The sequence below is a fragment of the Phyllostomus hastatus genome, unplaced genomic scaffold (genome assembly GCF_019186645.2).
Source record: "Phyllostomus hastatus isolate PE091 unplaced genomic scaffold, TTU_PhHast_1.1 phas_scaffold_78, whole genome shotgun sequence".
Taxonomy (NCBI): domain Eukaryota; kingdom Metazoa; phylum Chordata; class Mammalia; order Chiroptera; family Phyllostomidae; genus Phyllostomus; species Phyllostomus hastatus.
Genome location: NW_025334041.1, coordinates 87745151 through 87771328, shown reverse-complemented (window position 1 = coordinate 87771328; position 26178 = coordinate 87745151). Strand labels below are relative to the sequence as shown.

Genomic DNA, 26178 nt, shown 5'->3' with positions numbered 1-26178 from the left:
GCACAGCTCCATCATGTTGGCTAACAATTCAGCAACCTTGAAATAGGAGTCCAGAAAATACTGGACTTTTTTTATTTTATTTTATTTATTTATTTTTAGAGAGGGAAGGGAAGGAGAGAGAGAGAGAGAGAGAGAGAGAAACATCAATGTGTGGTTGCTGGAGGTTATGGCCTGCAACCCAGGCATGTACCCTGACTGGGAATTGAACCTGTGACACTTGGACTTTTTTAAAAAGTAAAATACTTTTACCTTTAAAAATCTCAATGCTCCAAAATTTATCAGAATTGTGGGTTAAATAGGTGTTTGTGAGATAGCCTGATAACCTTACTGTTTACACTGTTATTCTTATGGGAAAGGATATTCACAAATTTCATAAACCACTTCACATCCAGTATGTTAATAACCTTTTAAAGAGAGGTCATCTGTAAATTGGAGTCTGCCTAGAGAGCGTCTAGCAAAAATCAAGTACAGTTTATCAAACTTGTCCTTTCTTAGTATCAGAAACTGGACTTTGGTAAATTCCAAGTGTAATAATAACATCTTGAATCAACTTTTGCTATGCTGAGGAGTAAGATCAACTTGTCTAACGTTATAGAAGAGCCTCAGTGTTGATGATTGAGCTTTGTTCGGAGTGTATGCTGAACCTGGCAGTGAGAAGCACTGTAGCTAAGGAACTTCTGTGGTTTGTTGACTGGTTTATAGTAACCAGTCTCTCTCCAATTCAGGTCTTAATTTTAGATTGTATTTACTTTACACACACACACACACACACACACACACACACACACACACAAAGTTTGAAGAGAGAATTTCATGTAATATATGCCTAAAATAGATCCCTTGCTTCTTTAGGTTTGCCCATTTTCTCATAATACAAACATAGATTCCATACCAGATGATTTTCAATTGTTCTTTACCATGAAAGTTTGAATTTGTTTATTTTTTATTTGTTGTAGATAAAACAAACTAGAAAATCCCATGGGAAAGCACTGTAAATTATAAAGTATTGTACAAGAAAGTTTTTATTGTCTTAGCCCTTGGTGTATTATGTGGTTTGTACTAAGAACAAACAAACAAACTTACCTCTTTTCTGTTCCTATATTTATAGGAAGCAGGCTAAGTGGGAACACTGAATTTATGAGTTATATCTATTTATGATATTCAGAAATTTCTCTAGAAAAACATCTAAAGCAAAATTAACTCGTATTGGTTTTTCAGCAATTATATATAGGCAAAAATGAAATGAAAGGTACCATTTTATTCTATTTACTTCAGGATCCAGTAGCTTTTCTGCTTTTACTTTGTTCAGGTTTATTTTTTATTTTTAGGATTTTGGGAATAACAAACAAGTAGGTTAGATATAGGGAACCATTCCCTGTGGCAGTGGCGGATGTAGCCCAGCCACTGACTCAGAAAACTGGTGGGGAGCGAGTCAGCACACAGGACCCACGCCCACAGATAGGTTTTCCCATGGGGAATCAGGTCTGCATTGTACCTAGGCGGCTATGAGGCATGCTTCTTGCTAAAACTCCCTCACCCTGGATTGAGGCGGCAAATGTTTACTGCGTATCTTTAAAATGGCTTCCTAAAGTCTGTGCTAAACCTCCCAAGTATGGAGTGTAACCAGTTCAACCACTTTCCCCCTTGATCTGCAACATCCTTTTCTTTGAAGTAATCATCAACATTCTTTCCTTTGTTATCTGTAAAAGGTAACCACCTACAGCAAACCTGTGCATAGTAAATGAGGACCATCCTGATGTAATGTACCCAGAAAAGCAAAAGAAACCTGTCCAGGCAGGGGTCGGGGCCCCCTCTCTCACTTAGAGAGTGGCCATGCCGTCCCTTTTCTCCACAGGACTTCTGCAGCCCATGTGAATTTGTTCATTGCAGCCACGACCCACGGACCCCGCTGGCCAGAGTCTGCCTCAGTTAGACACCTTGATGCAAAACATCTAAGCATTTCTGCTGGTAGCATGAGAATATCTTCATTTCGTTTGACTTCAATAAATGCCAAAAATAAATATTTGGCAAACAAATCACAACAGTTCTTTTATCTTTTTATGTCTATGTCTTACTTTTGGCACAAACTTTATGCCTTAAAAATGGAGAAAGGACTTGTATATACATCATATGCATGAAACATTGAATTCAAAACCAGAAAATCAAAGATAAGGGAAGCACACTTTATCAATATAAAAGTGATATAAACACAGAGAGTCCTGTCCCCATTCAAGACACAATATGAAGAACTCAAATAAAAAGGTGTTTTTTATATTACCTGAAGAAAATCTGCTATCATTTTAGCGGCTGCTAACAGAGGATAGAAGTGATTTCAGCATTATCCTTCAACCTGTGTATTCTTCAGGTTTTCTTTGCTGAGCTTCTGCTATAGGATATGCAATTCTTTTAATATTAAAGAAAGTTCTTGTTCTCCAGTGCTCAATTTAGTTAGCTTTTCTGGTTTTTAATATTCCTCCTCTAACTGGTTGGCCATAAATTAATTTATTAGATGTCTAGCATCAATATAACAATTGTTAATGTGTATTAATTATAATTGCTCTTGGCTGCAAGTAACGGAAAAATGCAAATAGCAGCTTAAGCAAACAGATTGTCTTCTGTAATAGAGAACCTCAGGAGCAGCCAGTCAGGGCTGGTGCAGCTTCTCCAGGCTCGGGCATTTCTGTGTTCCTCCCTGGTTTTGCATGCAGCTTTCACGTCTGTAGTCATAAGGTGGCTGCTGTACCTTGAGGTGCAACATTTAAGCAAGAAGAAGGAAAGGCAGAGGGCAAAAGGTGCGTGCTAGCTGAGTCAGGTCCTTTTTATCAGGAAGATAATCTTTCCAGAAGCTCTACTCTGTGTTAAAATTAAGATTTTATACGTTTGTGCAGGTATGGTGAGGCCAACTGATCAGGATATGATTGCCACTGAAATGATCATTTATTACTCACAGTTCCCGTGACAGAAGGGCACACCACACAGGGCCACACTGGACAACCCTGTGGTCCGTGGAAGGCAGAAGGCCAAGAGAGCTAGGGGAACTGGCGGGAAAACCTTTATTGTGGTTTTCTTGGGACAAACGGGCAAGGCAGAGAAGCAGGTTAGGGTGTTATTGAGCTCTGGTTGTCTGATGCCTACTCCTGGGGTGATTAGGGCAGTGTAAGAAACATGGGGTTTGGGGATATGATTTTGAATTGGTTATTTTGCATATGAAATATGTACTTGCAGGTAAGCCATTCATTTATCTAAGAATGCGATAACCCTGAGAGCCAGGGGCAGTTCTTTCCTAGTCAGTAATCCCCCAGATACCAAAGCAGCAGATACAGAAACTAGGAAATGTGGTCAATATACAGTTTCTCTTACATCCTTTGCTAGAACTGTGTTACATCCATCACTACAAGGAATTCTAGGCATTTGGAGTTTTTTAACCAGACACATTTTCACCAGAACAAATTAGAGTGCTATTAGTACTGAAGAAGAAATGAGTACATAGTGATGAAGCAGGTAGTACCATTTGGTACATAGCATCACTTCTGAAAAATTAGTATCTAAAAAGTGCAGGTGGCATTTAAACCATGAGCTGTGGATTCAGGTGGCACCAGAGGCCAGGTGTGCAATACAGAGTGAAGTGGCTCAGAGGTAGGTTGTAGGGGTGCTGGTGAGGTGGAAGGTGTGTGCACTCTGCAAAGTAAAACCGAGACAGCCGCAACAACAGCAACACTGGGTGGTTTGAGGCCTGTTGGCTCTCATTTGTGGCACCTGCTCTAAATCAAGCACATCTGAACAAAATGACGTGTAGCTAAATAGACATTAATTTTACTGTTATTTATCAACCTTACATACTACATTTTGTAGTTAACTTGATGGTACCTTTTACGTATTTACATTTTTGAAATATTAGTTATTTTGTTCTCTGAACTTTTCATTTTGAGACATTTCAGACCTGCAGAAAAGTTGAAAGAATAGTACAGTGAACACATGTATATCCTTAACTTAGGCTAACTAATGGCTAATAGATTGTCTTATTTACTTTCTCTGTCTCTCTCTTTCTCTTGAATCCCTTTGAAAATAGATTGCATGTGACCTGGCTGGTGTGGCTCGGTGGATTGAGTGCTGGACTGCGAAGCAAAGGGTTGCTGGTTTGATTCCCAGTCAGGGCACATGCCTGGGCTGCAGGCCAGAACCCCAGTAGGGGGTGTGCAAGAGGCAACCATACATTGCTGTCTCTCCCTCTCTTTCTCCCTCCCTTCCCCTCTCTCTAAAAATAAATAAATAAAATCTTAAAAAGAAAATATACTGCCTGTATTATGTCACTTTATTCTCTAAGAATGTCAACACATTCTTGTATTAACCTAAGAATAAGGATGTTTCTACATAAAGAGTAAATAAATATACATACACACTTGACAAATTAGTAACTATAAATTTTAATATTTCATATTCAGTTTTACCCAACTTTCCCAATAATGTCCTTTTTAACATTTAAATAAAATTAGGATCTAATCAAACATTCTCTTCATTAATCTCAACCCGTCTGTCTTTCATAGCATGGTGCTTTAGGAGTCCGGGCCAGTTTCATAGAATTCCCACAAGATTGATTCGTCTATTATCCACATGATTAGACTCAGGTGAAAGGTTTTGGATAGGAGTCTTCCACAGGTGATGTGAGCTCAGAGCAGCAAACCAGGAGGCTCCGCTTTCAGTGTGTCCTGTTGGTGCTGATACTATTATGTGATTGCTTATGGAAGGTGGTGCCTGACTTCCCCCAGGGGAGAGGACGTTCCCTGTGTGAGGAATCTGTGGAGTGATGCTTCGAGACTTCATGAATATTGTTTCCCATAAATCCTCCCCTGGAAAAATTAACGTCCATTGATCCTTTACTGACTCAATTAATACTTTGGTAGTTACAAAACAGTAATTTTTCTGATTCCACCATTTCTTCTACATTAGCTGTCATTATTTTATAAAGAAGGCTTCTCTTCTCAGCTGTAGCCCCAGCCCCTTTCTTGAGTTCAGTATGATTCAGTAGATTATTTTTGTATTCTCTGTGCTATATTCCTTTGTAGTCATCATTCATATTGATGACCAAATTGTTGCTGGTTTTGCTGGACGTCTGAACTGCTGGATGTGATGTGTGTTTTCAGCATTTCCCACTCCAGGTATGATGTCTTTCCGGGGAGTGATACTGTCTGTGACCCACCACTCCTTGGTTCTCACTCCCTCTCTTCTCTTTTCCTCCCCGCTGCCACCTGGCTTTCTGCTCCAGCACACGCCGTGAAGCGTTTGATGTTTCTCCCCCTTACATGTTAATTAAAGTTGGTGGTGATCAATGTGTCCTAGTGCTTTCAATGCAGGATATAGTTGGTTTTGTTTGCTTTATTTACTGATCTTTAATTGGGGGGAGGATGTGTGGTGTGATTAGAATTTAGGTGACCACAGTTATTCTATATGAAACTGGAATTCCTCAGTTGTAATTATTTTGATGGCTAAGATGCAAAATGACTTTCAAGTGAAGTTTTCTTTTAAATCTGGTGATGCCTGGTGACCAGTAAGCAAACTGGGGTGAGCCTTTGTAGTCCCTTTTGAAGGATGGTAGGTCATTTGTTCGTACCCCAATAGCCTCTAGTTGGCACATTCTTTTTGAGTACTGGGGTTTCTTTGCTTTTCCATAGACTTTCCCTTCCCATTTGCAGGCCAGCAGCACTCATTTTCCCCCATTGTGAATGCATTGCTTAGTAAACCCTACCCACTTCGTTTTCTACTCTTAATAGCGAATTGGGAATTTAAGTAATACATCTTATTACACTTGGGTATGACATTAGAATAATCACAACCAAGTAAAAGCCTGAAGTCCTCTTGGAGCTGTATTTAGAGCTTGAATTTTCTCAGAATGTCTACTTGCTTATTAAATAGCCTTTCTGCTTTACTTCCAGGTTTTTTTCATATGTTCTAAGTTTAGAGAATTAAGCAGCTGGTAAATAATAAAAAAAGTGATGTTTTACCCAATGAAAATGAGGCAGTACAGTGTTAACAGCAAAGGTGTCTCTAGAATCAGATTCTGTGGGTTCAAGTCTTGGCTGCCTATTGGCTACGCAGTTTTAAGTAGTTGCTTAATCTCTCTGTACTGCCATTTCTCACCTACAAAGATGAAGATAATAGTATCTCCTTCAGAGACTTCGTGAAGATTAAGAAAGATAACATAAAAGTATTGCATTCTTTATCTTAATACATAGTTGCTGTTACAGTTCCTACTTGAACAAGAATGTATGGATATTTATCCCACACAAGGAGCAGTGATCTGATGTTAAATAAAGCAGGTCATGAGATCTTTAGGGTAATCTATTTGTGACCTACTTTATACCTACTACCCACCCTTCTCACCCCACCCTGAAATTAAATAAGCTTTAATGATAATTTGTTAAACCTGTAAGCTTTCCACTGAGGAAGCATAAATTATTTTTTATCTTACTTTTTAGAGGTATGGTTTAAAAGGGATAATTATAGCTAAATGCCTGAGTAATGTTAATTTCAAAGACTTAAAAACATTTTTTGGTGCTTTATGGAGATGGCATAGCTTGCAATGAAATGGCAGTGTTGTGGAATCATGTGACCACTAGAGGTCACATTATACTTTTATATTATTTAAAATCTTTCTTGCTAGTGTCTGTTGGTGAAGTCTACTTCAAAGAAAGATGGAAAAAGTCCATCATCGCTTCCTGCAAAAATTTAGCTAAAAAAGAAAAAAGAAACTTAAGCCAGATTATTACAAGAACCATCATTATATGTCATGGTTTTATGTTTGACAGTTTGTTACTTTGTTAGTTAGAAAATCGATTTGTATTATTGAAGTTTACAATGAGATCTTAGTACCCGAGTTAAAAACAGAAACTTCCTACTCTCAGTCATAGAATAATTTGAACTTTTTGAAATTACATCTGAATAATTACATATAGGTGTGGAATCATATGAATATTTCTCACATATTAATAAAATTTGAAGTTATGCACACTCAAAGACACAACTGACTGACACAAGTACTTAAATTCTCTGGACTTTCAATTTCCAAATACATAAAATGTGAATAATAGCTATGACACTATTATGGTGAATCTCAACATTTAAGTGAAAGTTCTGTGCAAATGATACAGATCTCTGCAAATGGTGAAGACAGCAGCCTAGGTAAACATGGTCCTTGTCTCCTCCCACAACACATCAAAATTAGTGCTAAACTATAACCATCATTCAGAGCCACCTGAAATCTGGCTGAATGGAAGTCCTACAACAAGGGAATTAAAGAAGAATCAGCATGAGACTGGTAGGAAAAGTGGAGGCAATGAGCTGGCTGGTCCCACACCCACATGTGGCAGTGTGGCAGATAAAAATCGGGAGGGACATCTTGGCTGTGGAGGCCGCCCTGAGGAGTGAGGAGTCCAGACCCACACCAGGCCCCCAGTCCAGGGTTCCAGTGCCAGGAAGCTAAGTCCCCATAACTCCTGGCTGTAAAAACCAGCATGGATTGTGGCTGAGGGAACAGAGGGCTTCTGGAGTCCCAGCCAGTTCCTCTTAAAGGGCCAGCACATAGACTTACTCAGACCTACTCTTTTTGAGTTTTAACACTGGGGCAGCAGCTCAAAAGGCACCACTCAAAAAGCACCAGAGACATAGAGGAGGATCGGAATTATCTGGCATCATGGCAAAAGCTGAGGGGACAGCATTCTCCCAGACAAATGCACTGGCAGAGGCCACTGTTCCTTCGATGAGCCCTCCCCCTACTGAGCCAGCAGGTGGGCACCATGTCTGAGACTCAGTCAACCTGGCTCACATTCTTCGCCCCACCCTGGTGGTTCCTTGAGACCCCACCCCACCCAAGTTTTGGGCCCACCCAAACTATTTCCAGTGGCTTTTCCGTACAAATGACCTGTCTTGGCTTATGCTTCAGATTTTCCTAAAATCTCTCAAACAAGCAGCATCTGGCCTCACTGTGCCCCTTTTGCTAAATGAACCAAGGCCCAGCACTAGCAGTAGCCTGCCTTTCTTTGCAAGTTGGCTGCTCCTGGGCAACTCAAGCCCAGCATAGTTATCAGCCATCTACAGATTGCTTGGTAGCTCATGCCAGGTGGCCCTGGGCAGAACACAGGTAGCAGCTGACCTTGGTTTACATTTCCCAGGAGATCCCAGGGCCAGTGCACCAAGTGGACAGTTTCGGACCACATCAAAGCATCACCATTCAACCACCTCCTTAAGTGACACACTCAAGGGGCAGACTCAGCGGGCATTAGAGCTCTGCTAAAGTAAATACTGCTCTGTGGGGTATTCCCCTACACAGCTGATGCACCACAGTGGTCAGAGATTGGTGGTCAGTGGTCACAGCCAGCGAATCCTTGCAGCTGATTGGCCTGGGGGTAAATTTATCCCATTGACATGCCAACAACAGTCAAGGCTCAGCTACAACAGGATGGTGTGCACAGGCCCACACAGGGGGCACACCTTGAGTGCCTGGCTTGGCTGACCGGGGAGGCTATGCCACTGAACACTACAAACACCTACTACATCAGGCCACTCTGTGAAGTCTTGAGAGACAGCAGCTCTGCCTGATAGGTTGAAACAAACACAGGGAGCTGCCAAAATGAGGAGACAAAGAAGCATGTCTCAAATGAAAAAAGTAAACAAAACTCCAGAAAAAGAACCAAACAAAACGGAGACAAGCAATCTGCTAGATGCAGAGTGCAAAACACTAGTTATAAGGATGCTCAATGAACTTAGTGGAAACCTCAATATCATAAAGAAGGACCAGTCACAAAAGAAGGCTACACTAACTGAAATGAAGAAGAATATACAGGGAATCAACAGGGGAGTAGATGAAGCTGAGAATAAAATCAGCAATTTGGAATATGAGGAAGCAAAAAACACCGAATCAGAAAACCAAAAAGAAAAAAGAATCCCCTCAAAATGAGGACAGTGTAAGAAGCCTGTGGGACAACTTCAAGCACACCAACATTCACATCATGGATATGCCAGAAGAAGAACAGAGAAAGCAAGAAATTGAAAATCTATTTGAAAAAAAATAGTGAAAGAAAACTTTCCTAATTTGGCGAAGGAAATTGTCATACAAGTCCAGGAAGCACAGAGAGTCCCAAACAAGTTGAACCCAAAAAGGCCCACACCAAGACATATCATAACTAAAACGCACAAAGTTAAAGACACAGAATCTTAAAAGCAGCAAGAGAAAAGCAATTCGTTACCTACAAGGGAGCTTTCATAAGACTGTCAGCTGATTTCTCAAAAAAAAAACAACAAAACTTTGCAGGTCAAGAAATACTCAAAGTGATGAAAAGCCAGTATCTACAACCAGGATTACCCGGCAAAGCTATCATTTTGAAGGACAGGTAAAGACCTTCCCAGACAAGAAAAAGCTAAAGGAACTCATTACCTCCAAACCAGTATTATATGAAATGTTAAGGGGTTTTCTTTAAGAAGAAGGGAAAAAAAGATAAAAATACAAACAATAACATGGATAAATATATATCTATTAACAACTGGGTCTAAAAAACAAAATGAGCAAGCAGAACAGAAATAGATTCATAGATAGGGAAAATATGTTAATGGGAAGGTGGTTGCGGGGATGGGTGAAAAAGGTGAGGGGATTAAAAAGTACAAATTAGTAGTTACAGAATAGTCATGAAGATGTAAAGTACAGCATAGGGAATATAGCCCATAATAGTCTAATAACTATGTATGGTGTCAGATGGGAGTGAGATTTATTGGTTGATCATTTACTAAGTTATGTATTGTCTAATCTCTAGGGTGTATCCCTGAAACTAATATAATAATGTATGTAAAATGTAATTGAAAAATAAAAATGATTTAAAAATTAAAAAAGAATCACAAATGGGGCCTGGCTGGTATAACTCAGTGAATTGAGCAAAGGGTCACCAGTTCAATTCCCAATCAGGGCACATGCCTGGGTTGCAGGCCAGGTCCCCAGAAGGGGACACATGACAGGCAACCACACATTGCTAGTTCTCTCCCTCTCTTTCTTCCTCACTTCCCTTCTCTCTGAAAATAAATAAAACCTTAAAAAAAAGAGTCACAAATGGTACAGCGTGTTATCGGATAACTGCTATTGTTTTCGGCCCACTAAAGGCACATTATAGGAAGGATTAGAGCAACCTCTAAAATTTTATCCTGACTTTTCTGGTAGAATAGATTATTAGTTTATATTTACTTTTCTGAAATAGCCGTTGTGGCTAATAGTGGGTATATTTTACATGGGATATCTTTAAGATACTTTATTCTAGAAAGTGTCCTAAATACTAACTTGCAGCTGTGTGGGAAATTTATGGATGGGGAATGCATTCTGCTGTGATGCTTGATGTTACTGTTTTCATTTAGCTACAGCCTTAAATATGGAACTGCTCTCTGACTTTAAAAAATGTGTACTGATTCCTGTCAGTTTCATATTTTGACCAGGTTTTGCAGAACCAGTGGGTTTAATGGAATTTAATTAATTAATTAATTAATTAATTAATTAATTCAATGAATTTAGGCATTGCTGTAGTCTGCTTTTACCTATAATTTTGGTAATGATGTGGATCATATCAGAGTTGAAGTGATAGATACTAAGGTAACCATTAGATGGGCCAAATTATTATGATAAGGTGATACTTGAAATGTTTTCATTATGAATCAGCCACAAATAGCAAAGGTAGCCTGAACTACTGTGTTTATAGCCATGCACCGAGGACTTGATGGGCAATTTTAGCATTTAAATGCAAACAGTTTTTTAACTTTTGTAGGTGGAAATGATTGTGAGCATAAGTAGAACACTGTTGGCTCAAACACAGGGAATATATATGAATACACATACACATACACACACATATATATGATGATAATCTCTTCTTCACTGTAAATATTTGATTTTTACTGCTCCCACTCCTACCTTCCCGTTGTTGTGAGTGGTGCTGATGGCGCCAGAGCTCAAATGCAGGTCTGCCTGCAGGACTCTTAAATTTACCAGACTGCTGCTTTTCAAAGCCATTTGTCATTATAGCCTGCACTGTGTTTTCTGTATATAGGATGTTTTCTAATAAATACATATTAGATTCTTTTCTCATTTTATGAGCTTCATTGATAAGAATCCCCACTGAATGTCTGTCTTGAATGGAAACCATCATGTAGGTTTTGGGCTCTGAGTCCCTGCTCAAACATTTATTCTTGGATTTTGTGCAGGTCCCTTCACCTCTGAGTTGTTTTGTTTTTTTTGCTCAATATATTTTTTAATGTTTTAATTTTTAGTTTTTATTTAGGGAGGTGGCTGTGTTTAACATTTTTATTTTTTTTCCATGTAGATAACAGACAAGAGAGTGTCCAGAAGACATGCCATTCTTGAGGTGGTGGGCAGTCAGCTTCGAATCAAACCGGTAAATATGATTCATTTTAACTTTTTGTCTCTCACCTTTTCCCTGCTTCTGGTTAGAGGGGCTTATTTTCTAAGGTTATAGAAATAGGGAGTTAATGTCCAAATATATCCTTCTTATTGCTGGAAGATAATTGGGAGATAAAGATCAAACTATTCAAACTACCTAAATTTTCCCATAGAGCAGTGTTACATTTACATAGTTAGAATTTCAATGAAAGGTGACCAGCAGTTCACATGCACATTGTTATTGTGTCTGTGACTGAATATGACGAATAAGGTCCCACACGAACTCTGTAATTGTGGGGCAGGTTAGTGACCACAGTCAACTGAGTGGCACAGAGTTGTATTTTAACAGGTTTTTATGCCTGTTGTGTGTAGAGAGTTGATTATTTCTAAAATTTAGATCTGTCCAACTTTAGGATTTTAAAAGTAATTTTGATTTGAAAGTTCTTGTTAAGGGTGAGAATTCTAATTACTTGCATTTTAGTTCGAGCACTGTTGTGTTGTAGGGATAGCAGCTTCCAAGAATTTACTGTGTGCTTATTCCTTTTCATTTGCAGAATCTATTGTTTAGGAGTATAAACTGTGTGTATGAGGGTCCATTTATTTCAGACTTGATGCTTTGGTGTTAACTTTATTATTATGAAATGAATTTCATTAATTGGTAGCATTTAAAAACCTACATGTATTTGCACCTTAGATGTACAACTGCCTGTTGTGGTGTGAGTTCTTTCCTTTATGCAGGCAGTACTTTTATGATCCTGTGTCGAACCATTCCCAAATTTGAGATGCATCCTTAAAAAAAATTCCAGCACTGGGAAAAGTTTTGAAGTAAGATGAATTCATACCATCTCACCCTTGAACAAATGCTTTTTAAGAGGGTTTGTATCATATGTCTTTGTGTCTTAAAAAGTGCAGTGACCCGTAGTCAACATCCCTGTGGGGCCCCTTCACTTACCCTCAGTTACGTGTCTCCCCATCCTCTCCAACTGGCGCATTCTGCAGAGTAAGACTTACCAGATCATGAACTTGTTCAGTACAGGAACACTGACCGGTTTTCTCATCTCTCATATCTAGCAGTATGCCTGGCACGTAGTAGGTAATTAATATTTATTATATGTACAAGTAAGTGCTGCAGTGGGAACTCTATGTGGCATTTCTAGGAGAGGGGATATCATGGATTTTTATAAAGTCAATATTTTCCAGTACCCAATTACTAACACTTTTACAGTAAATAACTATGTATTTTATTGAAGGTTGATTTTATTGTTACTGAATAAAGAAGCTTGATTTTATTGTTACTGAAACATGATGTGGACTTCGGCCCATGGGGTCCGTGGGTCGTGGCTGCAATGAACAAATTCACATGGGCTGCAGAAGTCCTGTGGAGAAAAGGGATGGCATGGCCACTCTCTAAGTGAGAGAGGGGGCCCCGACCCCTGCCTGGACAGGCTTCTTTTGCTTTTCTGGGTACATTACATCAGGATGGTCCTCATTTACTATGCACAGGTTTGCTGTAGGTGGTTACCTTTTACAGATAACAAAGGAAAGAATGTTGATGATTACTTCAAAGAAAAGGATGTTGCAGATCAAGGGGGAAAGTGGTTGAACTGGTTACACTCCATACTTGGGAAGTTTAGCACAGACTTTAGGAAGCCATTTTAAAGATACACAGTAAATATTTGCTGCCTCAATCCAGGGTGAGGGAGCTTTAACAAAAGTAAGCCTCATAGCCGCCTAGGTACAATGCAGGCCTGATTCCCCATGGGAAAACCTATCTGTGGGTGTGGGTCCTGTGTGCTGACTCGCTCCCCACTGGATTTTCCAAGTCAGGGGCTGGACTACATTCCCCACGCCACGCCGAACAGTTCCCTATAGAAACACATTGAGATAAAGAATATAGGAATCCCTAAATTCCTATTCTGCCTGCCTTTTCTGACTGAACAATTATTTTATATTTACTTTTTTCAAAATAGCAATTATGGTCAATAATACACCTGGCTTTTCTACTGGAAGATCTATGACTTAATAATACTTACTTTCTACAATATCTATAGTTACTGCTGTAGAATTCATGTTAAATGAAACAAGGAACTTATAGTGAGTACTTCACTCTTAGACAAAGATTTCTAGTTATTTTTGATGCCAAAGTAGAGATTATTAGCTTTTGCTGTAGGTTTATAGACTTTCCTAGATTTGTGTTGTTAGTTATCAAATCCTGTTTTTGCAGATAGGATTTGGGTGAGAACATAAATGGTACAGACACTTTGGAAAAATAGCTTGACATTATTTCCTAAAGATAAAGGCATGTTTTGTCTGCAGGTTAGACCATACACTCACATACACATGTGTGCACACACCCCAAGAGATATATACAAGAAGCAATATGAATTTCTATCAACAGTGGAACTGATAAATATGAGGGAAAACAAAAAATCAAAAAACAAAAAACCAGAATTATCTTCTGGATGGAGGGCCCCCGTAGTATAGGCTTCCCTGGCTTGGTGAATGTTCTGGGAACCCATCTGTGTCAGTGCACCAGCTGGTGGTGTGAGAGGGTGCGTTCAGCTTCAGTGAATTTTTTTGAAGACTCTTTCACTGGGTTTGCCCATTTCAGGATGGGTGCTCTCCAAGTGCACCTGCCCACACCACTCTGAGTGCTCAGCACTTTTTAACCAAAAACAGCATCACTCTGTGCCTCACGCTCCCTATTCACCAGAGCTCCCCAAGCGACTTTTTTCCCCTCTCGGGTAAAAAAAGTCCTCAAATGGAAAAATTATGCCGATGTGGAAGAGGTGAAACAAAAAATGGCAAAAGCACAAAAAGGCATCAAAATCGACAAGATCAAAAACTTTTCAGCAGTGGAAAAACATCTCAATAGGTATATTGCATCAAGTGGAGAGTACTTTGAAGGTGACTGAAGTTTAAACATGTAAGAATAAATACATAATTTTTTATAAATAAATTCCAGACTTTTTGGGGTCCCCCCCTTGTATATTGTGATGTAATCATTTAATGAAATAGACTATAACAGATGATAATAGATGATAAATTCAGGGAAAGCATGAAAAAACGTGGATTAAAATTAGGAACATCATAATGAATGACACAAGCAAGCATTGGAAGAATATGGCTCCAACTATATAAAATTTAAAATCCTACAAAATAAATAATATATTTAGGTTCATAAACATAGGTAGTAAAATCATAAAGAAAATAAAGGACGTGCCAAATGCAAACATCAGGATAATACTGACCTTTCAGGGAACTGAGAGGAACAGAGTAGAGAAAAACTCACAGGGACGTCAAAGGTAACGGCAATACTCTTTGTTCTTAAGCTGAGTGGTGGGTCCATATATCTTACATGTCTTATGTCTTTAAACTATTATTATGGGGCATTTACAACATTAAAAAGGTGTGAAGAAAAGCACAATGTACCACAGTTATTTCTGTAATGTCAAATTATCAAACATCGGGACACATGAAAAGGTGTATTTAGTTTTAAGGAAATGTATTAAAGTTACACTACTAGTCCTGGAATTTGATTTGTTTTAGAAAAATATTTAATTGGGTTTTGGATTTCATTTCAGGAATTATTATACTTACATTATACTAGTTAAAGGAAAGCCACTTCTTGTAGTTGGTGATACACATAAAGGTCTTTTGCTCTATGTAATTAGTGTTTGATTTCCTGATTACATTAATATAGTTTCAGTAAAATGCCTATTCTCTTGCAATTGATTTATTTATTTATTCACCTACTTTAGGTGTACCTACAAGGTGCAATTGAGAGAAATTCTAAAACTGACTTTAATTGTTAATAGAAGTTTTAAGATCTTTAAATTAATGAGAATGAGATGAACAGGTGACGTCTAGTTCATTCATTTTAATGTGTGCTAAATATATTTTATTTGATGTGCTAAGGCTATTCATTTATACAACTAATAAAGTGTTGAGAGAAATTTTAGCTTAAAAACATTTTAAAATTATGTAAATAAATACTGCAAATGTTTTATCATGATGATCTCTTCTGTATGCTGTGTACTCCAAATTATGTTTAAGTGATTAAATATTTTTTCTGTTTTCTTTCAGTTTGGAAAGCTAATCAAATAAAACTGTAGCTTTGACTATGATAGATGAATATAAATAAGCAATTACTAATTTGTACTTTCAAATTGGATGAATTTGTCCTTTTCTCCTCTAATATTTCCCTTTTAAAAAGTGTGTAGCTCTCACTAGTTCTTGGAAATTGTGCATAAGGAGATAATGTTAGCTTTTTTCAAATTCAGTCTACACTCTGGTACCAGCAGGGAGAAAACACATTATCAAGGCGAAGTGATAATATTCTCTAAATGACTGTGTCACCAGTGGTTAGTTACATCCTTGGGGTAAATTCAGAGTTGTCAGTGCTTTTATTTCATTTTAGTAGAATCTTACTGTTTTTGGTTCTTGGTGATTGAGGGAGAAGTTATATAGCCACATATAAATTGCAAAAGATGTATTTTTTATTCATTTGGTATTAATCCTCAAAGTATACATCTCTGGGTGACTCTGTTTTTTTTCTATTGTGCAATAAAATTCTTGAATTGTAATTGTTTTTCTTCCTGTGAAATTATGAGTGTACTTGTAAAATAGCTATAAAATAATATAATACAATAGCTTTTCCACAACTTTTGTAAAAGAGAGGAAAAATGCTTTCTAAATTAAAAAAAAAAACACTGAAAATGAGAGGAACTCTTATTTTGGGTATATACCAGTCTTTTAAAAATATTTAATGATAACTATAAGACAAAGCTATAGAAAATTGATTTGTATTTTAGTTCCACTTGTTCAGGGATAATGTATCCTTTGCACACTTCTAACATTACAGCATAATCTATTAAGTTCACCTCCATAGTCCTATGGGTATGTTAAAAGGCACATACCAATGATATCCCTCTGATATAGGCAGCTCATAGCTTTTATTCACTGGGTTGCCAGTATTTTGCCTGCTCTTGTCTACTTGAGGAATCAAAGTTAAACTAACTTCATTGAAGGTATTTTAGAGACTTCCATCTTTTTAGTCTCAGGAGAGTTTGAATACTTAGAAAAATTTTAAGTCCACTTGGGTCTGGTTTTCAGAGGGATTAGAAGGGCTTTTAATTATTGATTATGTATTTTAAATATTATAGATAAAATTCAATCTTCTTTTTATAATTAAATACTTTTAAAACAAGACATACATACACATAAAGATACTTTTCTTTTTAGTCTGGTATATATTCTACAAGGTAATTGTCAATTTTGGTGCAAATTTATTGGTATAAAGTATTTATGGTATTTTATTCAGAAGTTTTGCTTCATGTGTAGTTATGTCACTTTTTTTTTCCCAAAAAAACTTTTTGTACATGTGTAAGTATTCTCCCTATTTGGTTTATTAATACTGCTAGATTTCTGTACTCTGTAGCTTTACAAAAACTATGTTTTGAACTTTTTATGTATGTGGATTTTTAGGTGGAGTGTATGTAGTCTGACATAGATTTTTTTAAAGTGCATTCAATGAATAATATTGATTTAGATATAAGTCATACTATCAAACATTGACTCCATGAAATGTCATTTCTGTGCTCAGCTCCGGGTGGCCCCACGTGAATAGCTTTAGGACAGGAAAAGAAGGTCACGGACTGCACACACTGGTCTGCTTTCTGTGTGCCCGGGTTTGCTGAGAGCTCCATATTTAACCACCTAAAATTTAAATATTAAGTGCTTTCACCTGAGGGAGAAATACTCAAACTGAGTGTTTCCTTGACATTGGGTTTGTGATGCCTTTTTAAAGAAATGTAATTAATTTCCTTTAAAAAGTATTTCACCTTTTCTACTCTTAGAATTTTACACCTTATATTTCATGTCTTACCTTGTAAATGTAGGACTGTGCCATTATTGAATGTTGTTTAGAGATTCACCTGAACTTCTAAAATACTCATGAATAAGGACATAGTCTTATCCTAGCCTATAAGAGGCAAACCTCATTTAACAAATATTCAGGGTGCCAGCAAATAATGCACATTCCTGTTTTGACTCTTGTCCCTCTTGTTACCCAGCATTCCTGACTTTGGTGACCATGGAATACTCAAAGAAGGGGGAGGCTTCACTTAAAAGCCTGAGGGGTAACAGGGAATGATTTCCAAGCCCAGCAGTGTGCACAAGCTCAGAGTCTGGTGGTTTGTCATGCTTTGTTGCGTTCAAAAGCTCTAGCCACAAAGCCACTTTGAGAGATAAATTATTGGTGACTGATAGCATAATGAAAGGTTTCTAAACAAACATTGAGTTTAAATTATAACTTGATTTTTAAAGAAATGAAACATTCACAACTCTTTTTAGGAATATGGTGTGTCATTGCATCTCCATTCTTATGTAGACTTTTTTTGTCCTGAATCTTCAAAAATTTTTTTAATTGTACTTTTTTCCATTACCACTTAGTCCCCTTATACCCTCCATTCCCCACAATCACCACACTGTTGTCCTTGTCCATGAGTCCTTTTTCCTTTTTGCTCAATCCCTCCACCCCCAGCCATTGCACATAATGTGTAAAATGACTCTAATAAAATAATTGCCTACTAAATTTGTATAGCCTTTTTTAAAGTTTTACCTCTACCCGTTATCTCTAAATTTTATTTTATTGCTTGCTTTTAACACATTTAAAAGAAATACAAATGTTTTCAATTACAGATACAGCTAGGAATGACTTATGGCAAAATCCTCATGAAATTGAAGTACAAGGACGAGGTAGATTACATTCATTCTAAATTTCAAAGTTGTCTTTTTAAAGAGGGGTGCACCTTGACTGATGTGGCTCAGTGGATTGAGCGACAGTCTATGAACCGAAAGGTTGCCAGTTTGATTCCCAGTCAGGGCACATCCCTGGGTTGTGGGCCAGGTCCCCATTTGGGGGCATGTGAGAGGCAATGGATTGATGTATTCATGAACATTGATATTTTTCTCCCTGTCTGTCACCCACCCTTCCCCTCTCTCTAAAAATAAATAAACTAGAAAAGGGGGAGCATGTAGGTAACAATGGTTATTTTCCAACAACTCAACTTTTGTTTTAATGTCTTTTATTCTATATTAGTATCTTCCCCTGTCCCCAACTTGATTAATGTAGTTTAGAAAATGTTGTTTTTTTCCTTTACAAATTGAGCTAAATAGTTTCTATGTACCCCTCCCCAAATTCCATGTTTCTATGGTTAGTTTAAAAATATAATGTTATGGTGTTTGATAAAGTCATGTAGAGTGAGGAAGCATTGATGCTTGATGTGGAGCGCTAAACAGATTACACCAGTGAAATTGAAGCAGTAATCAAAAAACTCCCAACAAACAAAAGCCCTGAACCAGGTGACTTCACAGGCAAATTTTATCAAACATTCCAAGAACAACTAACACCTCTGCTCCTCCAACTATCTCATAAAATTCAAGAAGAGGGAAGGCTCCCAAACTCATTTTACCAGGCCAGCATTATCTTAATTCCAAAACCAGATAAAGACACTGCAAAGAAAGAAAATTACATGCAATATCCCTGATGAGCATAGATGCTAAAATCCTCAACAAAATATTAGCAAACCAAGTACAGCAACACATCAGAAAGATCATACACCAGGATCAAGTGGGATTCATTCCTGGAATGCAAGGTTGGTACAACATTCACAAGTCAATACGTGTGATTTACCACATAAACCAAATGAAGGCTAAAAACCACATGATCATGTCAATAGATGCAGCGAAAGCATTTGATAAAATCCAGCAATCATTTACAATAAAAACTCTCAGCAAAGTGGGAATAAAGGGATCACACATATACATAATAAAGGCCATATACAACAAACCCACTGCCAGCATCATACTCAACCAGCAAAAACTACAGACATTCCCCTTAAGACTGGGAACAAGACATGGATGTCCACTTTCACCTCTATTATTCAACATAGTACTGGATGTGCTAGCCACAGCAGCCAGACAAGAAGAAATAAAAGACATCCAAATTGGAAAGGAACAAGTGAAAGTCATTATTTTCAGGTGACATGATTCTGTGCATAGAGAACCCCAAAGATTCCACCACGAAACTACTAGAAATGACAAATGAATTCAGCAAAGTAGCAGGATACAAAATTAATGTCCGGAAATCAGTTGCATTTTTATATGTCAATAACAAACTAGCAGGGTAATCAAGAAAACAATCCCATTCATAATTGCTTCAAAACAATAAAATACCTAGGAATAAACTTAACCAAGGATGTAAAAGACCTATACTCAGAAAATTGTAAGACACTGAAGAAGGAGTTGAAGAAAGTACAAATAAGTGGGAGCAGCCCTGGCTGGTGTGGCTCACTGGATTGAGTGCCAGCCTGTGAACCAAAGCATTGTATGTTTGATTCCCAGTCAGGGCACATGCCTGGGTTGTGGGCCAGGTCCCCAGGAGGGAGCAAGGAAGAGGCAACCACACATTGATGTTTCCCTCTCTCCTTCCCTTCCCCTCTCTCTAAAAATAAATAAAAAACAAATAAGTGGAAGCACATAATGTGGTCTTAGATAGGAAGAATTAACATCATTAAAATGTCCATACTACCCAAAGCAATCTATAGATTTAATGTGATTCCTGTCAAGATTCCAATGACATTTCACAGAACTAGGACAAATATTTCAAAAACTTATAAGGAACCAGAAAAGGCTCCACATAGCAACATCTATGCTGAGAAAGAAGAACAAAGTTGGAAGACTCATGCTACCTAATATCACACTGTACTATAGGGCCATATTAATCAAGACAGTATGGTACTGGCATAAAAACAGACACATAAATCAATGGAACAAAATAGAGAGACTGGACATAAATGCACATCTTTATAGCCAATTAATATTTGACAGAGGAAGCAAGCACATAAAATTGACTAATGATAATTTACCCAATAAATGGTGTTGGGAAAATTGGACAGATATGTGCAGAAAAATGAAACTAGACCATTGTTACACCACTTACAGGAATAAATTCAAAATGGATCAAAGACTTAAATGTTAGACCCCAACCCATAAAAATCCTAGAAGAAAACATAGGCAGCAAAATCTCAGACATTGCTCATAGCAATCTTCATCAGATATATCTTCCTAGGCAAGGGAAACAAAAGAAAAATAAAGAAATGAGACTATGTCAGAGTAAAAATTTTTTTTGCCCAGCAAAGGAAATAATCAACAAAATAAAAAATAACCCATAGAATGGGGGAACATATTTGCTGGTATATATATATATATATCTGATAAGGGTTTAATATCCAAAATTTACAAAGTACTTACAAAACTCACCCACCCACACACAGACCCAATTGAAAAATGTGCAAAGGACCTGAATAGACACTTCTCCAAAGAGATCATACGAGTGGCCAATAGACATATAAAAAGATGGTCAACGTCACTAATCATTGGAGAAATGCAAATTAAAACCACAATAAAATACCATCTCACATTTGTTAGAATGGCTGTCATCAATAAGTCAATAAACAAGTGCTGGCAAGGATGTGGAGGAAGAGGAACTCTTTTGCACTGTTGGTGGGAATGCAGATTGGTGCATCCACTGTGGAAAGCAGTATGAAGATACCTCAAAAAATTAAAACTGAATCTGCCTTTTGACCCAGCAATCCCACTTCTGGGAATATATCCAAAAGAACCCAAAACACTAATTCAAAAATACATAAGCACCCCTATGTTCATTGCAGCATTATTTACAATTGCCAAGATACGGAAGCAGCCCAAATACCCATCAGTAGATGAGTGGATGAAACAACCATGGGACATTTACACAATGGAATACTACTTGGCTATAAGAAAGAATAAAACTTTACCCTTTGCAACAGCATGGATGGACCTGAAGAACATTATGCTAAGTGAAGTAAGCTAGTCAGAGAAAGACAAATATCATATGATTTTGTCCATATGTGGAATCCAATGAACAAACTAGACTAACAAGGAAAATGGGGACAGGCTCATAAATAGAGAGCAGGGTGACAGGTAGTAAGGTGGGGGATGTTATGGGGCTAATAAGGTGGGTGGGTAGATGGAGCAAAAAGGAAAAAGGACTCACGGACATAGACAACTGTGGTGATTGCTTGGGAGAGGTGATATAAGGGTTATAAAAGGAAGTGTAACAAAAATACAACAAAAACATTTAAAAAATAAAAACAACTGGAAAATAAATTATAATGTAAAGTAAGCTACCGAAGTTAATAATATTGTTTACTTTATGTTTCATAGCGTTCTAGATTTGTTTTTATTTTACTTAGTTTATATTCTATAAAGGCTTAAAATTTTAAACAAATGAAAGTGAGTATATTTAATCAAAATTTTAACCAAGTTTCCCAATGAAGAGAAATTTGTTGAGAGGTAAAAAGAAAAGAGAAAGAGACATTTATAGAATTTCAAAATACATTAAAAATAGGCTTCTTATAAACTTTCTTAATTTTCCCATAAGGAATATTTTTATAGCAAGAACAGAAGTGTTTAGCTACCATATTTATAGTGAATTCTAGTCTGCTCAAACTCAGGATGAAACATACCTTAATATCTACAGATATTTTAAATGGTTGGTTGGGGTTGTTAAAGGTTTTAATGTATGAAAATATAGTTGTATCTCAAGATACTTTAATGAAGTATAAATAGAAAAACTGGAAATGTTCCATATATGTCCAGTCCCAGGGTGGAAGTTGCCTTGCTGTACTGGGAGGCCGTTCATGGCTCTAGAAAAAGTCTCATTGAAATTGATGAAGCAGATGAATGGATGAATTGTAGGGGGAGTCTCTAAGCTTCAATTTAAAAAACCAAAGATCTGAGTTCATGTAGATTGCTTTGTTATACACTAAAGCTTATTTATTTCAAACACTTCATCATATTGATGACAAAAAGGCTATTCAGTGTTTGGAAATGACCATTTTCAGACTGATTCTAGTTGGAGTTTTTAAGGTGTTCTTCAGTAGGTCTTAGTTATGAAGGCAACTTCGTTATCTTTAACATGGAAGCAATTGGTGGCAAACATAGTTCAAAATAGTGGGTATTGTAATAGTTTTGACATGGAGATATATTTACTACTTGCAATCTGAATATGGATGATGATCTTCATAGCAGGGTTTCATTCAAATAAAGTAAGATTTCTTTGTGAGAAGCTAAAACAAAATGAAACCAATGACTATGCTATTTGCTTAAGAGATAGGACCAAAATCTCCCTTCTCATAGTATCTAATTTTTTAATCATACTAAAAATTATTAAGGAAATAATAAGGGGATTGGTGAATTTTAGATATCAAAGTTAAGGGATTTAGTTTCCATACTGAGAATTTTTTTCATGTTTCTCTTTCCAATGTTACATTATCTCAAGCAAGACAGACGTACCTTTAGCCTAAAATTGATAATTTTGCTCCTTCCTTTGATGCCTTTTTTTCTTTTGAATGTATAGGTAAGAATTATGGTATTTATAAGTGCCAGGTATATTAGACTTTTAAGTTTCTTTTATAAGTAAACCATTATGATATTAAAATTTTGTATTCATGTTTAGTTGTATTTTTGTCATAATTTTGAGTTACAACATCACTTCATTTTTTCTTTCTTTGTTAGATACACACAAGTCCATGTTTTTATCAGTCTTCTGAGAAGAGCCAATTCTTACCATTAAAGACAAATCTTTGGCACTGGTTGAATCCTGGAGATAGTTTTTCTTTATTAGTTGACAAGTACATTTTCCGTGTTTTCTCTACATATTCTGAAACAGAATTGGAATCTACTTTAAGGTAAGATTGCCTGATGAAATGAGATTGTGTAATGGTATTTATAATCTAATTCCTCAGTCGTGCACAAATGGTTCCGTAGAGACCACTCTAGTATTAAACTATATTGGTGATATAGGAATTATGTGGTATGTGTCTGTGTATGTGAGTGTGTTTCTAGAAAATAGTTGGCTTTGGAAATACATGCCTCAGTCATGATTGGTCCCATATGTGGTGTCTTTTTCTGTTATTTTCCATCTAACTGTAACCAGGATAGTTAATTTTAAACTGACTACATTTTCTTAATCTTTTTGTTAGATTTAAAAATTTTATAAAAGTATTAACCTCAGGTTTAGACTAAAATTGTTTAACTTCTCTTTCTTATAAAAATAACAAAATATACAATAGGGAAACTGGGGAAATGAGGTAGTACATTAAACATCTGGTATAAAGTTAAAATTAATGCACTACTTTTGTTGAGGCAATCATTAGCAGATTATTTGCCTTTGTTTCAGCTTTTAAATTATAGAATACATAAACTGGACCTATAGAAGTAGATGGACAAAATTATAGAGTGTGTTCTTTAATTGCTCTGGTGTTAAATTAAAAATCAGTAATAACAAAATATTTAGAAAAATCTCCAAATATTTTCAAATTAAACAACACATTCCCAAATAACCCATGGGTCTAAGAAAATCATAAGGGCAATTAGAAAACATTTTGAATGGAATAATACTAAAAATACAGCATAAAAATTTGTGAAATGCAACTATGGTAGTCCTTAGAGGGAAATAAAATCACTAATTTATGCTTCTACTTTAAGAAAATAGACAGGAGCAAATTAATCCTGTAGTAGACAAAAAAAAAAAGAAAAGAAAAGAAGAAGAGTGAGCCTAAAAGTCAATGAAATCAAAACTAGACAAATAAAATTAACAAAAACCAAAAATTGGTTTTTTGAAAGATTTATAAAATTAGAATAACCTTATCAAGGCTTACCAATAAAAAAAAACCTGGAAGACACAAATTATCATATCAGTAACAGAAGAGGGGATATTATTACTGATCCTGCAAACCTTAAAAGAGTAATGAAAAAATATTTAAAACTTAATTCCAGTAAATTTGACAGCCTAAGTGATTGGATACATTCTTTGAAAAACATAGTTTACCAAAACTGATACAGGAAGAAACTGAAAGTGATGAATCCTATATCCTTTAAAGATACTGAGTTCACAAGTTAAGAATATCCCATAAGGAACTTTACTAGTGGATTCTCTTTAACTTTCAAGAAAGAATACTAATATTACACCTTTTTGCCCAAAATGGGAGAGGGTGTGCTTCCTCATTAATTTTATGAGGATTAATTTTAATTCTGATATCAAATTCATACAAGAACATTACAAGAATATAAAATATAAGCCTATATTCCTTATAATAACATATTTACAAATATGGATTTATCAAATCCAGTAATATATAAAAAGCATAATACACATTGACCAAATAGAATTTTTCCAAAAAATGCAAGGGTGGATTTATCATATAAAAATCAGTCAGTCATTGATACAATTCACTATTACAGATTAAAGAACTATCAGTAGATGCATAAAAATAGTTTTGACAGACAGCTGTTGATAACTAAAAATAAAACACCTTTCTAGGAAGTAATTTTTTCCCATGAGAAGCTCATACTCAGTTATGAAATATTGGAAGTTCTTTCCCTAAGACTGGGAACCAAAGACGTCTATTTGCACAACTTTTATTTATCATTTACTGGAGGTTCTAGCTAGTTCAGTAAGGCCAGAAAAAGAAATGAAATGGGTAATATTGGAAAGGAAGTAGTAAAACTGTTCTTATTTGCAGATGATGTGATTGTATACTATGAAAATCCTGAGGAATCTACCAAAGAAGCAAGACACAAAACAGAACCTACTATACAATTACACTTATATTCTATAATAAGCAAACTAATCTATACTGGTAAAATCCAATCAATGGTTATTTCCAGGGGGGTTAACTAGGAAAGGGCACAAGGAAACTTTCTATGGTGATGGACATGTTCTATGTCTTGATAAGGGTGGTTACATGGTTGTACACATTTGTCAAAACTGACCAAACATTGCACCTCAGATCTGTGCATTTCAGAGTATATAAATTATATCTAAAGTTTAAAACTAGTAGATGGAAAGAAATTATGTCAGGAAATTGGTTTTTATTTTGGTTAAATGACTTCAATAACCATGGCTTGCCATTTTAAAGTACAGATCTTACTCTTTTTTTTCTTATCGCACCTGTATAAAGAATGCTGTTTTTGGCTGGTGTATCCCTCCACCCCGTGCCCCTCTCCTTTCTTGGAGAGTGAATAAAAACGTTATTCTCTACATTTTCTTCTCTTTGTGAATTCTTTCACAGCCTGTGTCACCGACCACCCTAACAGAACCCTCAACCTTAATTTATCTGGATGATGTTCTAACCAACTGAGCTATCCAGCCAGGGCTTTTTTTTTTTAACTGATTTGAGAAAGAAAGAGGAAGGGAAAGACAGATGGAGAGAGAGGGGGAGAAAGAGAGACCATTTAATGAATTTTTACAAAACAAGACATAGAAGATTTCCAAGACCTGAGAACTTTTCCTCATGCTCCTTTTTATGCAATACGCCTCAAACATTCACAGCGAAGCATTTTTCTGATTCTTGTCATCACAAGTGTGTTTTACCTGTTTTGGACTTCATACAAATAGAACCATATAGTGTGTATTCTTTTGCAGCTACTCTCCTTTGCTCAAAAGAATTGAGTAAAATAGGCCATTGCTACATCTTGTCATGATGCATAGTTTTGTGCCAGGAAAATGGATGCTGTGTAACTAATTTCTGTGTCAGTCTCATGTGATGCATCTGACTGGCGTAATTTATCCCACATATCTACAACCAGCAGCAAGGAGACTGGGAATTACATGTTTGGATTCTTCACTAAGATGAAAGATATCT

General features: G+C 36.6%; 1 protein-coding gene across 3 annotated transcripts in view; it reads left to right on the top strand.

Moving 5' to 3' along the window:
- Positions 1 to 26178, top strand: part of APLF (aprataxin and PNKP like factor) — a 97880-nt gene that overhangs the window by 5873 nt on the left and 65829 nt on the right. For all 3 annotated transcript variants that reach the window (XM_045827797.1, XM_045827796.1, XM_045827798.1), the window contains exons 2-3: positions 11349 to 11420; positions 23048 to 23220. In XM_045827797.1, the coding sequence (XP_045683753.1) occupies positions 11349 to 11420; positions 23048 to 23220 (245 nt within the window). The remainder of the gene's footprint in view (positions 1 to 11348; positions 11421 to 23047; positions 23221 to 26178) is intronic.